The sequence below is a fragment of the Euprymna scolopes genome, chromosome 46, assembly GCF_053919585.1.
Source record: "Euprymna scolopes isolate OS-2025 chromosome 46, ASM5391958v1, whole genome shotgun sequence".
Lineage (NCBI taxonomy): Eukaryota > Metazoa > Mollusca > Cephalopoda > Sepiida > Sepiolidae > Euprymna > Euprymna scolopes.
This window is the reverse complement of record NC_136527.1, coordinates 849,041-864,040: the sequence shown is the minus strand read 5'-3', so window position 1 is coordinate 864,040 and position 15,000 is coordinate 849,041. Positions and strand designations below refer to the sequence as shown.

At 34.9% G+C, this 15,000-nt stretch overlaps 1 protein-coding gene across 1 annotated transcript in view; it reads left to right on the top strand.

Moving 5' to 3' along the window:
• Positions 1–15,000, top strand: part of LOC145270883 (eukaryotic translation initiation factor 4 gamma 1-like) — a 138,552-nt gene that overhangs the window by 123,231 nt on the left and 321 nt on the right. Inside the window, exons 6-8 of the mRNA XM_080126437.1 lie at positions 462–608; positions 7,855–7,934; positions 10,238–10,382. Of these exons, the coding sequence (XP_079982563.1) occupies positions 462–608; positions 7,855–7,934; positions 10,238–10,382 (372 nt within the window). The remainder of the gene's footprint in view (positions 1–461; positions 609–7,854; positions 7,935–10,237; positions 10,383–15,000) is intronic.

Here is a 15,000-nt window from a genome sequence, read left to right as displayed (position 1 = left end):
GGACAATTGGGAGCTGGTTTCCCTCTCCCCATCTGTGGGGGGGAAAAAAACAGTCAAATTTGGGTAAACAACTGCGTGACTTCTATTTGACCTTCTTAATTAGGTCAAATGGAAGCAGCAGAGTTTAATTTTATTGCGCACGCCTGTTTTTATAGTTCAATAAATAAATTCAAACATGTCAATGTCTCGGTGGCCTAATGGGTAACGTCGCCCGTTTTTTTTTTTTCACACATTAATTTCCAACTCAAGGGTACAGGTTCGATTCTCATACTTACCAACCAAAACATTTTTTTTATTATTATTATCCCCCCCCCCCCAGTTTTGATTTACCTCAAGACACCCGGGCATCGCCGGGTACCCATCGCTAGTAGATATATAGATCACGATTCTGACATCTGCTTCTACACTCCTTGTTGTCTTTACAATATCATTTAATAAAAAATTTTTTTTTTTTTTTTCAGTTACGAGTGCCTTCATCCACAAACCCAGACCAGATCGTCAACTTCCGTAGCCTTCTAATAACAACCTGCCAGAAAGAATTTGAAAAAGACTCTGAAAACGAACAGAAAATTTTAGACAAAAGGGCGCTTCTTAAAAAAGCTGAAAGCGTAAGTACTGTTTAATATTGTTGTCGAGCAATTTTTTTTTTTTGTTTGTCTTGTTTCAATCATAGCATTATTTACTGACTGTTACATGATAAAAGGGCTGTCCCCTTTTCATGTAAGTAAAAAAAATGGGGAATTAGTTAAATGTAAATATGAAATAGGATAGCCAAGGATTCGAACTTGCAAAGCTAGATTTGGAATTGAAAATTCCAATCATAAGTTAAAATAAATACAGAATGTTATTGAAATAAGGAATTGCAATTGTTTAGCTTACATACCTGTATATAAAATTTGTCTTTACATAAGCAGTAGTTTGTTGCTACACAGTCATGAGCATGTTTCGGTCTACTAGTACTTACTAACTAGTCCCCTCTTCTTGAGGAGCGAAAATAAACTTTCAGCAAAAGAAGGCTTTTTTAAAGAAATTTAACCATCATAAGTTTAATAAACTTTCATATATTCTTGTTACATGATAAAAGGATTGTCCCCTTTTCATGTAAGTAAAAAAAAATAAGGAATTAGTTAAATGTAAATATGAAATAGGATAGCCAAGGATTCGAACTTGCAAAGCTAGATTTGGAATTGAAAATTCCAATCATAAGTTAAAATAAATACAGAATGTTATTGAAATAAGGAATTGCAATTGTTTAGCTTACATATCTGTACATGGAAAAGGAATGTAATAATGAAATTTGATTCTGTTAAAGAATTTAATCGTCAATTGAAATTGTAAACATATTTTGTAAACATGTTATTTGAAAAATAGGTTACTGAACTCGGGGTCATGTCAAGTTTGGCAACGTGACGCATGTTAACCAACGTGCTTTATGAGCACATGTTTAATCATGCGATGACGTGACGAGTTCTCAATATAGGTAGAGTTTTTAGATGCAGTCTGGGGAATCAAGACACCTTTAGAAGTGAGAGGGTTTTACAAATGACCATGTAAAGAAACTTTGAATTCCTCAAGCGTTTTCATTGATGTTCTGTTTGTTTTAGATACACAGATGAAGAAAAAAAAAATTGTAGTGTTTGTTGAAAATTCCAATCCTAAGTTAAAATAAATACAGAATGTTTTTGAAATAAGGAATTGCAATTGTTTAGCTTACATATCTGTATATGGAAAAGGAATGTAATAATGAAATTTGTTTCTGTTAAAGAATTTAATCGTCAATTGAAATTGTAAACATATTTTGTAAAAATGTTATTTGGAAAATAGGTTACTGAACTCGGGGTCATTTCAAGTTTAGCAACGTGACGTATGTATTGTCCATTTATATTATGAGAACTTTGTGAAAATCATCATCTCAAAAATAGGTAAGAAATGTATGTATTAATGTTAATAGAAACACTCCCGTTCACAGACCTGTCAAACGCACTATCAGTCTATCTATCAAGATATTCATAAATCTCCTCTCATTGAATTACAGGCTTGGTGCTCCTGTAGAAATCTGTACCCTGTGGTCATTTTTTGTAACAAGTTAGAATATTCGGTGATATGTCGTGTATGACGCTAAGCAAACGTTTAACAACCACCTGTTCTAGTTGGTGTCAGTTTATAAATATGAGCTATCTGCTCATATGTAAATTATACTTAATTTGCATATCACTGCATCTCCTTATATAATTAACGGATACTCTAACTTAACAGCTAAATCTGACCCCCAAGATCGCCATGGGCATGGAATATGTGCCTACATTAAGGATAGCTTCCCGTGTGGCAGGGATATCGCTAGAGAAGATCCTAATTTACCCTATATGTGCTTCAGGGTTGCACTTGCTAACACCACTGCATTTATATTTACCCTCTATCGGCCCCACAACAGCGGAGTTACTATCTTTAAGAGCATATCTGAGAAAATAGACCACATACTGTCTGCACATCCCTCGGCTAAAATCCACATAACGTGGAATGGCTGACCCATTCAAATAAGATAGACGATGAGGGGAGGTTTTGTCATGATTTTACCATTGCTTATGACCTCACTCAGATTGTTCGCGAACCCACCCGTGTGCCAGATACACCCGGTCAATATGCAAGCCTCCTAGACCTTTTTCTCTCAACTTCCCCTGAGCTATGTTCATGTTCTGTTCATTCACCTCTAGGATCCTCTGACCACTCCGTCGTATCAGTTAAGATAAAAACGATATGTACTAAGTCCCCAGACGTACCCCTCCACCGTACTGTATACCGATACTCTATGGCTGACTGGGATAGCTTCTGTACATTCATATCTGATTTACCTCTGCACTCCATGTTTAAAAAGGAAGTGTCCTCTATAGTATCAGATCTGACCGAATGGTTAATTGTAGGCATAGACCAATTCAGACCATCTAAAAAATTCCAACAAAAACCTAACAACCAGCCATGGTTCTCCCCAGAATGTGCTGCTGCTATCGCGCACAGAAATCACTTTTTCCATAGCTACCAATGTAATAGATACACTGAGACTAAAGCTGCTTTCAGGACTGCCAGCAACCACTGTAAAAGAGTAATAAAAAATGCTAGAGAGCTATATGCCCAGTCTGTTAAATCCAAGGTAGCTGATCAGCGGCTTGATTCCCACCAGTTTTGGCAAATAACAAATAGGATCCTGAACAGAAGTGTGCTTTCTATCCCAACCATTATCAATGGACCAGAGGTCATCTCGTCAGCGTCAGACAAGGCCAAACTATTTGCAAAGAACTTTGCAGCTAATTCTACCCTATGCGACGAAGGCCATCAACTCCCCATATTTCCTCCTATAACACAGAACAAGCTAGGTAACATACAAATATCCGTGCATGAGGTCGCCAAGCTAATCAAGAACCTAGATTCCAGTAAAGCAACTGGCCCTGATGCATCCCAATTATAGTGTTAAAAAAGCTTCAACCAGAACTTGCTCCCATACTTACGAAACTATTTAAGCGCTGCCTTAAGGAGAAGTGCTTTCCGACTCCCTGGAAGACCTCATCAGTTTGCCCTGTATTTAAGAATTCAGGTGATAAGTCATCTCCCTCTCAGTACAGACCAATAAGTCTCCTGTGTGTTATGAGTAAGTTGCTGGAATCCATATTAAATAGAGAAATAGTCAACCACCTCAGCAGGAACAACCTTCTTAGTGACACACAATATGGTTTCCGCTCTGCAAGACTTACCGCAGATCTACTGATGGTTATATCCCACAGGATTAGTGAATCTCTTGACAAAGGCTTCCTTACTAGGGCAATTGCTCTTGACATATCAAAGGCCTTCGACAAGGTATGGCATAAGGGTCTACTTCACAAGATTTCCAGCTACGGTATAACTGGAAATGTTTTCTCAATCATTAAATCATTTCTCTCCAATAGGCTCATAAGAGTAGTGGTAGATGGACAAAAATCGGAGGCCTGCAATATAGATGCTAGAGTCCCTCAGGGGTCAATCCTGGGCCCAACTCTCTTCCTGATCTACATCAATGACCTCCCTAAACACATACTTAAATCATTTGTTGACATCTATGCTGATGACACGATTATCTACGGCAACACATCAAAGGCTGTAAATGACAAAGTTCTCTCTGATTCTCTCTCCTCTGATCTTGAGCGCATGGTACAGTGGGGGAAGATGTGGCTGGTTACCTTTAATGCATCTAAAACCAAACTCCTATCCTTACATCATCAACACTCTGATCCCTATCTGGCATCAATTGTGATGGATGGCTTTCGTCTGGGTGAGGCCCAGTGTTTTGACAAGCTTCTGGGTTTGACCTTTACTCCTGATCTGAAATGGAACACGTACATCAAGTCTGTTGCCAAGGTCGCTGGAAAGATGGTGGGATCCTTCTACCGCTCCAGAAGATATCTCACTACTGATGCAATTCTCTATCTATATAAAAGCCAAGTACGTCCAAGGATGGAATACTGTTGCCATATCTGGGCAGGAGCTTCTAAAAACAGCCTATCCTGTCTTGAGAGAGTACAAAATAGACTTCGTGGCTTAGCGGGGGATGTCCTTTTCTCTACCCTGCAACCTCTCTCCCACAGAAGAGACGTTGCGAGCCTATCCTTGTTTTATCGTTATTTCCATAGCAGGTGCTCGTCTGAACACCAATCTCTGGTCCCCCCTCGCCAATCTTTCACGAAAAACACCCGTCTAGCTGAATCCACTGAAAAATTTCCCCCACTCTATATCTGTGCCTAAATCAAAACGCGGATTCCATGAACAAAGCTTCTTTCTTAGAACTGCACGCCTGTGGAACTCTTTTCCGTCTGCCTGCTTCCCACCGGACTACAACTTGGATGTGTTCAAGTCCAACGTTAACAAATTCATAATGAACCGCCCCCTTAAGTAAACACTTCATCAAATCTCCATACTAACGTAATGTACTTTTTTTTTTTTTTTTAATTTTTTTATTACATTTTCACCCCAAACAAGGCACATTGCCACTTTAATGTAGGGGGGCTACTATCAGGGGAAACATCTACTGGGGTACTATGTGGGGATTAGGGCAGCGAGATGTTGGTTCACGTTGCACTTGAACTTATGCATGTCAGTACAGTTGGGAAGCAGTGACCTGGAATGGAATTCCAAAGTCTAGCAGTTCTGGGGAAGAAACTACTGGAGTAGAAAGATCTTTTACATCTAGGGATCTCTACAGTGTGGGGGTGGGATTTTGTAGCTTGTCGGGTCTGTCCACGTCGTGGGGGCACAAGTGCTTGCAGTTCTTCAGAGCATTCACCATTATAATACTTGTAGAACAGGCAGAGGGATGCAACGTTTCGACGATGGGACAGAGGCTGAAGTTTAGATGCCAGTTTAGGGCCTATCAGATTTGCGACTCTCTTTTGAACCCTGTCAAGGAGCGAGAGACTAGTAGCCGATGCACCAGCCCAAATATGACAGCAATACTCCATACATGGGCGAATAGTGGCCTTATAGAGGTACAGGATACTTTCGGGTGTTAGAAGTTTTCTAGCACGGTAGAGAGAGCCCACCTTCCTCGCAGCGGCCCTGGCAATGCCCTCGATGTAATTGTTCCAACTCATGTTTCCTGTGAACGTTAGGCCAAGGAGCTTGAAAGACGTACTCTCAGATAAAGAGTTGTTGGCCATTGCTATAGGTGGTAGAGAAGGTTTCTTGTAATTATTGAATGAAACCAGTTTTGTCTTGGTGGCATTGAACGTTACCATCCATTTTTGTCCCCATTCCACTACTGATTGGAGGTCATCCTCTAGTGTTTCTGCCATTTAGATATATGTTCATTTGTTTTCCTGTCGTGCCTGCTATAGAGTGTGGTGTCATCAGCATATATACCCATCTCAGAGGCAATTTTGTCGGGGAGGTCATTTATGAATATCAGGAACAGCAGAGGACCAAGGATAGATCCCTGGGGCACTCCCGCATTTATATCATATTGTTTAGATGTACGACCGTCGAGGACAACCTGGATTTTTCTCTTATCTAAGAAGGATTTAATTATGTTAAGTATTCTATCAGTGATACCGTAAGATCTAATCTTCCTGAGGAGACCCTCATGCCATACCCTGTCAAAAGCCTTAGATATATCTAGAGCTACCGCTCTGCCCTCTCCCGCTTTGTCCAGTGAATGGCATATGCGTTCAGAGATTACAGTGAGGATGTCTGCCATGGAACGGGCTTGTCTAAATCCATATTGATGGTCGGTCAGAAGTTTAGCATCAGTAAGGTGCTGGACTAGAGCATGGTTAATTAAGGTCTCAAATATTTTGGCAAAAAGTGGGAGGAGGCTAATAGGGCGATAATTTAATGGGTCATTTCTTTCGCCAGAATTCTTGAATACTGGTACCACAGAAGCAGTTTTCCAACAGGTCGGAAAGCAAGCTTCATTAAGGCATTTGTTGTAGAGTTTGGAGAGAACTGGAGCTACTTCGGCTGAGCACTTTTTTAATAGCACAGCTTGGATGAGGTCGGGTCCACATGCTTTTGAAGTGTCAAGGTTTTTTATGATAGCATGCACCTGAGCAGGGGTGATTTCCAGATCGTCTAGCATGGCGTCTGTCCGCATAGGAAATTGAGGTAGGGGGTGGTTTAGAGGGTCCAGTGTGGAGTTTGAGGCAAACCGACTGGCAAGCAAGTTAGCCTACTCGGTTGCTGAGCAAAGAACCTCGTGATTGTTGGTTAGTGGGGGAATTGTTGATTGCCCATTATTTACTACACTGTTGTAGATTTTCCAGAAGTCACGAGTTCCTAGTTTTTGTGCTTCGATGCGTTTTTTAGTGGTTTCCGTAAATTCCCTCTTAGCTATCGCTATTTCTTTCTTAACGTTACTTCTAGCTTCTATGTACTTTTGTCTGTTTGAACTGGACTTATGTCGGTTAAACCTGCGGAATGCATGCTGCCTTTGAGCAATGGCATTTGCGCAAGTCGAAGTAAACCATTGGGGAGAGTGGGGCTTGCTATAGAATTTCCGCATGGGAACATGTGCTTCTATTGCAGTTTTGAACCATTCAGTGGTCTCGGTTGCACACTGTTCAGCAGGAAGAGAAAAAATATTTCCCCATGGGGCGTCTCTGATAAGATCTCTGATAGCTTCCCAGTCAGCCTTTTTATAATATCTCGTTGTTTTGAGCACTGGCTCTTCAGTTTTGGGTCTAGAGTTTAGGGCGATTTCAACCATTATCACCGCATGATCAGCGTTCCCAAGTGGGCTGTCGGCTTTCGTTACACAATCATCAGGAACTGTGGTCAAAAACAGATCTAATAGTGATGCTTGTTGTTCTTCCTGATCAGGGAAACGGGTTGGAAAAGTAACAATTTGCGGTAGGGAGTGAGATACAGAGAAGCTATGAGTTGCGCTGCCTGCTGCATCTGTGTAAGTAGAGAATCCAAGCCAGTTTTTGTGATGGACATTAAAGTCGCCAAATACATGTACTTGGGCGCTAGTGTCGAAGGAGAGTGCTGTGTCTATGTTGTCAGATACTTTGTTTATTATGGTGCAGTCTTGGGTCGAGGGAGAGCGGTAGAGAAAGTAAAAGTAGCTAATGTTGTGTTGCATGATTAGTCTAAAGCACATAAAGGCTTGATCATCCGTTTCTAGGTTTGCAATAACCCTTATCCCTGAGTGGCTTCCGGGCCTTGATAAGTGGTGATCACTGTGTAAAAAAAAAAAAATCATCTGGATGCTGGTTGCCCGGAAGGGTCTGGATGTCTAGACGTTTATTTTAACTTTTTAAAAAAATTTTTAAAACTTTTTATTTTTTTATTTTTAACTTTTTATTTTCTATATTTTTTTAAAACTTTTTATTATAGGAAGAAGATAAAAAGAAAATGCTTGAAGATCTTGAAGAAGAAATGGCAATGGCAAGGCACCGGTCTGTTGGCAATATCAAGTAAGTAAATACTTTATTTTCTGATGTTTCTGAATTTTTGAGATGAGGATGGGTTATTTGTATTATTCATCGGACTACCGTTCTCGACTTGAGTGTGATTTTCACAACGTTTCAGTTGATGCAACCTCCGACCTTCAGGTGTATCTTGTCGAACTCGGGAATTAGGACAGAATTTTAAGCGAAACCCTTTATTTACTTCACGGGAGTGGCATGTCCTTGTTCCATCCGCACAATGACTGAATAGAGGCCCTAAATAATTCGCAATTGTATTTTTTTTGATCGCCCACACTGAGGATTGAACCTGCAACCTTCAGGAGAATATCACTTTTACAATTGATTTTTCCCAGTACTCTAACCACTGTGCCACATTTTCTCTTGATGTTTAAGTGGTGTAACTCGGTGCATATGAACACATGGGAATAAAGCAGCAGCAATAGTCGAAAAATGCGCACATATGCAAATGAGGAAGTGTAACTAAAATCAGAACTTTCTGGGGAAATCAGTATCGGAATCAGAAAAATTTATGCCTATTTTCCGATGCCAAAATGATTTCTTTAATTTTTTTTATTTTACATGGTGGTCACCACTTATCAAGGCCCGGAAGCCACTCAGGGATAAGGGTTATTGCAAGTACATTACGTTAGTGTGGAAATTTGATGAAGTGTTTACTTAAGGGGGCGGTTCATTAGAAATTTGTTAACGTTGGACTTGAAGACATCCAAGTTGTAGGCCGGTGGGAAGCAGGCAGACGAAACAGAGTTCCACAGGCGCGCAGTTCTAAGAAAGAAGCTTTGTTCATGGAATCCACGTTTTGATTTAGGCACAGATAAAGAGTGGGGGAAAGTTTTTGACAGTGGATTCAGCTAGACAGGTGTTTTTAGTGAAAGATTGGTGAGGGAGGACCAGAGATTAGAGTTCAGACGAGCACCTGCCATAGAAATAACGATAAAACAAGGATAGGCTTGCTACGTCTCTTCTGTAGGAGAGCGGTTGCAGGGTAGAGAAAAGGGCATCCGATGCCAAAATGGTTTCTTTTAATTTGATTTTGGTTTAAGAAAAATCCTTCACTGGTGGTAGTAATAATAAAATAATAAATATTTATTGATTTAAACTTCTTGTAAAACTAAAATCTATAAATGACCTCCTCCCCACGTATGTTTTTACGTTTGGGAAAATAGATGCACATTTAAGATGTGTTTTTACCGTAATTGGAACAAAATAGTATAATTAAATATTTTGAGATTTATAAAAAAAGTCAGAATCGGTAATTGTATCGAAATCCCGGGGGGGGGGGGGTATTGGAATCGCCCTATCACTAGTGTTATGTTATTTGTTCAATACCTGTGTGAATTAAGTTATAAAGTTTTTTTTCTGTTCGTAAGCAGGTCAGGATATTTTGGAGTTTCAAAGATCGACATTGTCTTAAATCTATTTTCTGCTGCATTAGTGAATATGTTGTGAAACAAATTCTGTTTTCTGGGAAATTTTTTTATGTCGCTTTTTTTTTTTTTTTACAAGGGTGTCACCACTTATCAAGGCCCAGAGGCCACTCAAGGATAAGGGTTAATAGGTATACATTAGTCATTGTGATTTTAGCATAGTAAACAGTGGGAATTTTGTAACTTGGATTACTTAGGGGGACGATTCAATTAGAACTTGTTCACATTGGACATTTTTTTTTTTTTTTTTTTCATAGGTATCAACTCATTATCAAGGCCAAGAGGCCACTCAAGGATAAGGGTTAAAGAGTGTACAGTAGAAATTGGACAATATAATAATCATTAGTAATGAAAGTTTGGTAAATTTGATAACTTATATGGAACGGCTCATCAAGAACTTATTTACGTTAGACTTGAACACAACCATATTGTAGTCAGCCGGAAAGCAGGAAAACGGAAGACAATTCCACAGGCGTGCAGTTCTAATAAAAAAGCTTTGTTCATGGAATCTACGTTTAGGTTTAGGCACAGATAAAGAGTGGGGGGAATTATTGATAGTGTTTACAGCTAGACGAGTGTTTCTTGTGAAAGTTTTGCGAGGGGGGACCATAGATTGAAGCTCAGTCGAACACTTTCCATGAAATTTTTTTATGTCGCTTTAATGTGAAGTGACTCGGTCGTTGATTGATTTGGTGGCACCTATGTATGACTAGAATCACACTTCGCTAGATGTTCGTGTGTTTTTTTTTTTTTTTTTTTTTTAAATACCCAATTTTATGCTTTTAAAAGTTAAAATTTTTGTAGTTTGCCGTGATGAAAAGCGTCAATTAAAATTTGATTCATGTATATTTTTTTTTCTTACAGATTTATAGGTGAATTATTCAAGAACGACATGTTAACGGAGAAAATTATGCACGAATGCCTTTGCAAGCTTTCGTGCTCGACTGACGTAGAGCGACTGGAATGCTTCTGTAGTCTACTATCAAGTATTGGACAAATTTTAGACAAGGTAAGTATCTATATATATATATATATATATATATATATATATATATATATATATATACTACTTCATTTACTCACATAAAATTAATATACGAAAGTATAGATTTATGCATAAACTTTAAGTATTTACTTCAAAAGTGCTCAATACGTAGGTAGAGCTAGTTAGTAATTTATAAAATATATTGGCGATTAAGCTACACTGAATATTCGGCGTTTCATCCACTCTAGGATTCGTCAGGTTTATGCGCGAATTCTGTGGTTGTTTATTGTTTTTATATGGTCCTCTGCTGTTGAGGGTTTTAGTTAGCCAATCAGCTTTCTAGTATTCACCGCGCGCCTTCCTATCAACCAATGGGCATGCATTTTATCGAACAAAGGATCTGTTTTAAAACTAGTTTAGTGGTTTAAGGCAGACATTTCTTTCTTTCTTTTTTTTTTTTTTTAAAGAAAGAAATGTCTGCCTTAAATCACTAAACTAGTTTTAAAACAGATCCTTTATTCGATAAAATGCATGCCCATTGGCTGATAGGAAGGGGCGCGGTGAATACTAGAAAGCTAGTAAAACTCCGCCCCTCAGTTGAGTCAAAATTAAACTCCGGTTCTTGAAACGAAAAACACTGATTTACATTACATTTTTTTTTTTTTTTTCCGCCGATTTATTTAACATTGTTACTATTCGGTTCTGAATTTCATTTCCAACTCTAATGCACATGGAAACTGTCACAATAATCACCGATTACCTCCCCTCTGGGAAAACATGGCCTTGTCTGTCACTTTTCGGTAAAAAGAAACAGCAATTTTGTTTTTCATAAATAAAAAAAGCTACTTGATCAATTTTTGTGATTTTTGGAATATGAAATACACCCGGCCTTAAAATATATTTTAATTCATGCATAATTCTTGTTGACGGTAGCCATTTTGTTTCAGTTACTATGGGTTTCCTATTGCTTATCATGAAATAAAATTGTTTTTTCGGTATTTGTACAGTTTAGTCAAGACATTAAAAAATGAAAATATCGAAACAAAGGTTATATTTCACGTATCCGTTATGAAACGAAGTTCTCCGAAAAAAAAAAAAAAAAAAAAATCACTTAATTTCATCAAGTAGGTTTTTTTTTTTTTTTTTTTTTTTTTTTTTTTTTTTACAGCGAAAAAATAATTTGCTATGATACCGAGCAAAAGGTTCGATTTTTAGGAAGAAAAGCTAGTATTAAAGATGGGAAGGGGGTGCCGGCACTTTACATTGAGTTATCTCCCCGTGTCATGTTGCGAATAGGTCACACTCACATCACCCACTCACATCTACTAAAAGGGGAGGAGACACCAAACTGTATAACGTGTCAAGAACGCTACACAATACACCATATACTGACAAACTGCATTGACCTTGAACAAACCCGAACAAAGTATTACCAAGAAAACAATCTAAAAACAATATTAAACAAGATTGATCCTCAAAAAATTATCAATTTTCTGAAAGAGATTAAAATATACTCTAAAATATAAGGAAAGCCCCCCCCCCTCCCCCAAAGAAAAAAAAACCTAAAGAAGAACAAACCAATATTTAACACATCATAACTAACCTTTCGGTATTAAATGACCCCAAAGTGGTTAATATGCCGTAAAACAAAACAAACAAACAAACAAACATTCACAAACACCTGGTTCTATAATGTGCTGTGGGAATTAAATAATTAGCCGTAATGTAAAAAAGTTTGGGAACTACTGGTTTAGTGTCATAAACAGGATGTATTAATTTTCTGAAAGAGATTAAAATATACACTAAAATATAAAAAAAGTGGTTGATATGCCGTTGAACAAAACAAACAATCTCAAAAGACAAAAAAAATTTTTTTTTTTTAATTTTTTTTTTTTTTTTACAGCGAAAAAACAATTTATGATATCAAACAAAAGGTTCGATTTTTAGCTAGAATTAAAGATGGGGAGGGGGGTGTCGGCACTTTACATTGAGTTATCTCCCCGTGGCATGTTCAGCTTTAGCAAATTTCACAATGGCTGACTTCAACGCGCTCTCATAAGACCATTTAAAAAAAAATTTTTTATTTAAGATAAATAAAATAATCGCACAATAAATTTCAAAAGTGACCATTTAAAAAAAATTTTTTATTTAAGATAAATAAAATAATGGCACAACAAATTTCAAGTGACCATTTAAACAAAAATTTTTGTTTACACTAATAAATTTTTTTATTTTTCCAGTCCGACCAGGTGGATCAATATTTAACACAACATGACTAACCTTTCGGTATTAAATGACCCCAAAGTGGTTGATATGCCGTAAAACAAAACAAACAATCTCAAAAGACAAAAAAAAATTTTTTTTTTAAAGTTTTTTTTTTTTACAGCGAAAAAACAATTTATGATATCAAACAAAAGGTTCGATTTTTAGGAAGAAACGCTAGAATTAAAGATGGGGAGGGGGGTGTCGGCACTTTACATTGAGTTATCTCCCCGTGGCATGTTCAGCTTTAGCAAATTTCACAATGGCTGACTTCAACGCGCTCTCATAAGAACGTTTTTACGCTGTAAAAAAAAAAAAAACTATTCGATCAAATTAAATAAAATGTTTTCGAAGATCTTCAGTCCAAAACGGATACATACAATATAACCTTTATTTGATATTTTCATTTTTTAATGTCTCGATTAAACTGTACAAATGCCGTTTTTTCTTAGGAGTCTGTGTTCAGATAAAGTTGTTAATCTGTATATCAAGCAAAAAAATAAATTTTGTTGCTGCTTTTTTATTTAATTTTTAAACATTTTTTTAAAGATAAATAAAATAATTGCACAACAAATTTCAAAAGTGATCATTTAAAAAAAATTTTTTAAAAGATAAATAAAATAATCGCACAACAAATTTCAAAAATGATCATTTAAAAAAAATTTTTATTTAAGATAAATAAAATAATCGCACAACAAATTTCAAAAGTGACCATTTAAAAAAAATTTTTTTAAAAGATAAATAAAATAATCGCACAACAAATTTCAAAAATGATCATTTAAAAAAAATTTTTATTTAAGATAAATAAAATAATCGCACAACAAATTTCAAAAGTGACCATTTAAAAAAAATTTTTTTAAAAGATAAATAAAATAATCGCACAACAAATTTCAAAAATGATCATTTAAAAAAAATTTTTATTTAAGATAAATAAAATAATCGCACAACAAATTTCAAAAGTGATCATTTAAAAAAAAATTTTTTAAAAGATAAATAAAATAATCGCGCAACAAATTTCAAAAATGATCATTTAAAAAAAATTTTTATTTAAGATAAATAAAATAATCGCACAACAAATTTCAAAAGTGATCATTTAAAAAAAAATTTTTTATTTAAGATAAATAAAATAATCGCGCAACAAATTTCAAAAGTGATCATTTAAAAAAAATTTTTATTTAAGATAAATAAAATAATCGCACAACAAATTTCAAAAATGATCATTTAAAAAAAATTTTTTTATTTAAGATAAATAAAATAATTGCACAACAAATTTCAAAAATGATCATTTAAAAAAAATTTTTTTATTTAAGATAAATAAAATAATCGCGCAACAAATTTCAAAAATGATCATTTAAAAAAAATTTTTATTTAAGATAAATAAAATAATTGCACAACAAATTTCAAAAATGATCATTTAAAAAAAATTTTTATTTAAGATAAATAAAATAATCGCACAACAAATTTCAAAAGTGATCATTTAAAAAAAAATTTTTTAAAAGATAAATAAAATAATCGCGCAACAAATTTCAAAAATGATCATTTAAAAAAATTTTTTAAAAGATAAATAAAATAATCGCGCAACAAATTTCAAAAATGATCATTTAAAAAAATTTTTTTTATTTAAGATAAATAAAATAATCGCACAACAAATTTCAAAAGTGACCATTTAAAAAAAAATTTTTTAAAAGATAAATAAAATAATGGCACAACAAATTTCAAAAATGATCATTTAAAAAAATTTTTTTATTTAAGATAAATAAAATAATGGCACAACAAATTTCAAAAGTGATCATTTAAACAAAAAATTTTATTTAAGATAAATAAAATAATGGCACAACAAATTTCAAAAGTGATCATTTAAAAAAAATTTTTTTAAAAGATAAATAAAATAATGGCACAACAAATTTCAAAAATGATCATTTAAAAAAATTTTTTTATTTAAGATAAATAAAATAATGGCACAACAAATTTCAAAAGTGATCATTTAAACAAAAAATTTTATTTAAGATAAATAAAATAATGGCACAACAAATTTCAAAAGTGATCATTTAAACAAAAAATTTTATTTAAGATAAATAAAATAATGGCACAACAAATTTCAAAAGTGATCATTTAAAAAAAATTTTTTTAAAAGATAAATAAAATAATCGCACAACAAATTTCAAAAGTGATCATTTAAAAAAAATTTTTTTAAAAGATAAATAAAATAATGGCACAACAAATTTCAAAAATGATCATTTAAAAAAATTTTTTTATTTAAGATAAATAAAATAATGGCACAACAAATTTCAAAAGTGATCATTTAAACAAAAAATTTTATTTAAGATAAATAAAATAATGGCACAACAAATTTCAAAAGTGATCATTTAAACAAAAAATT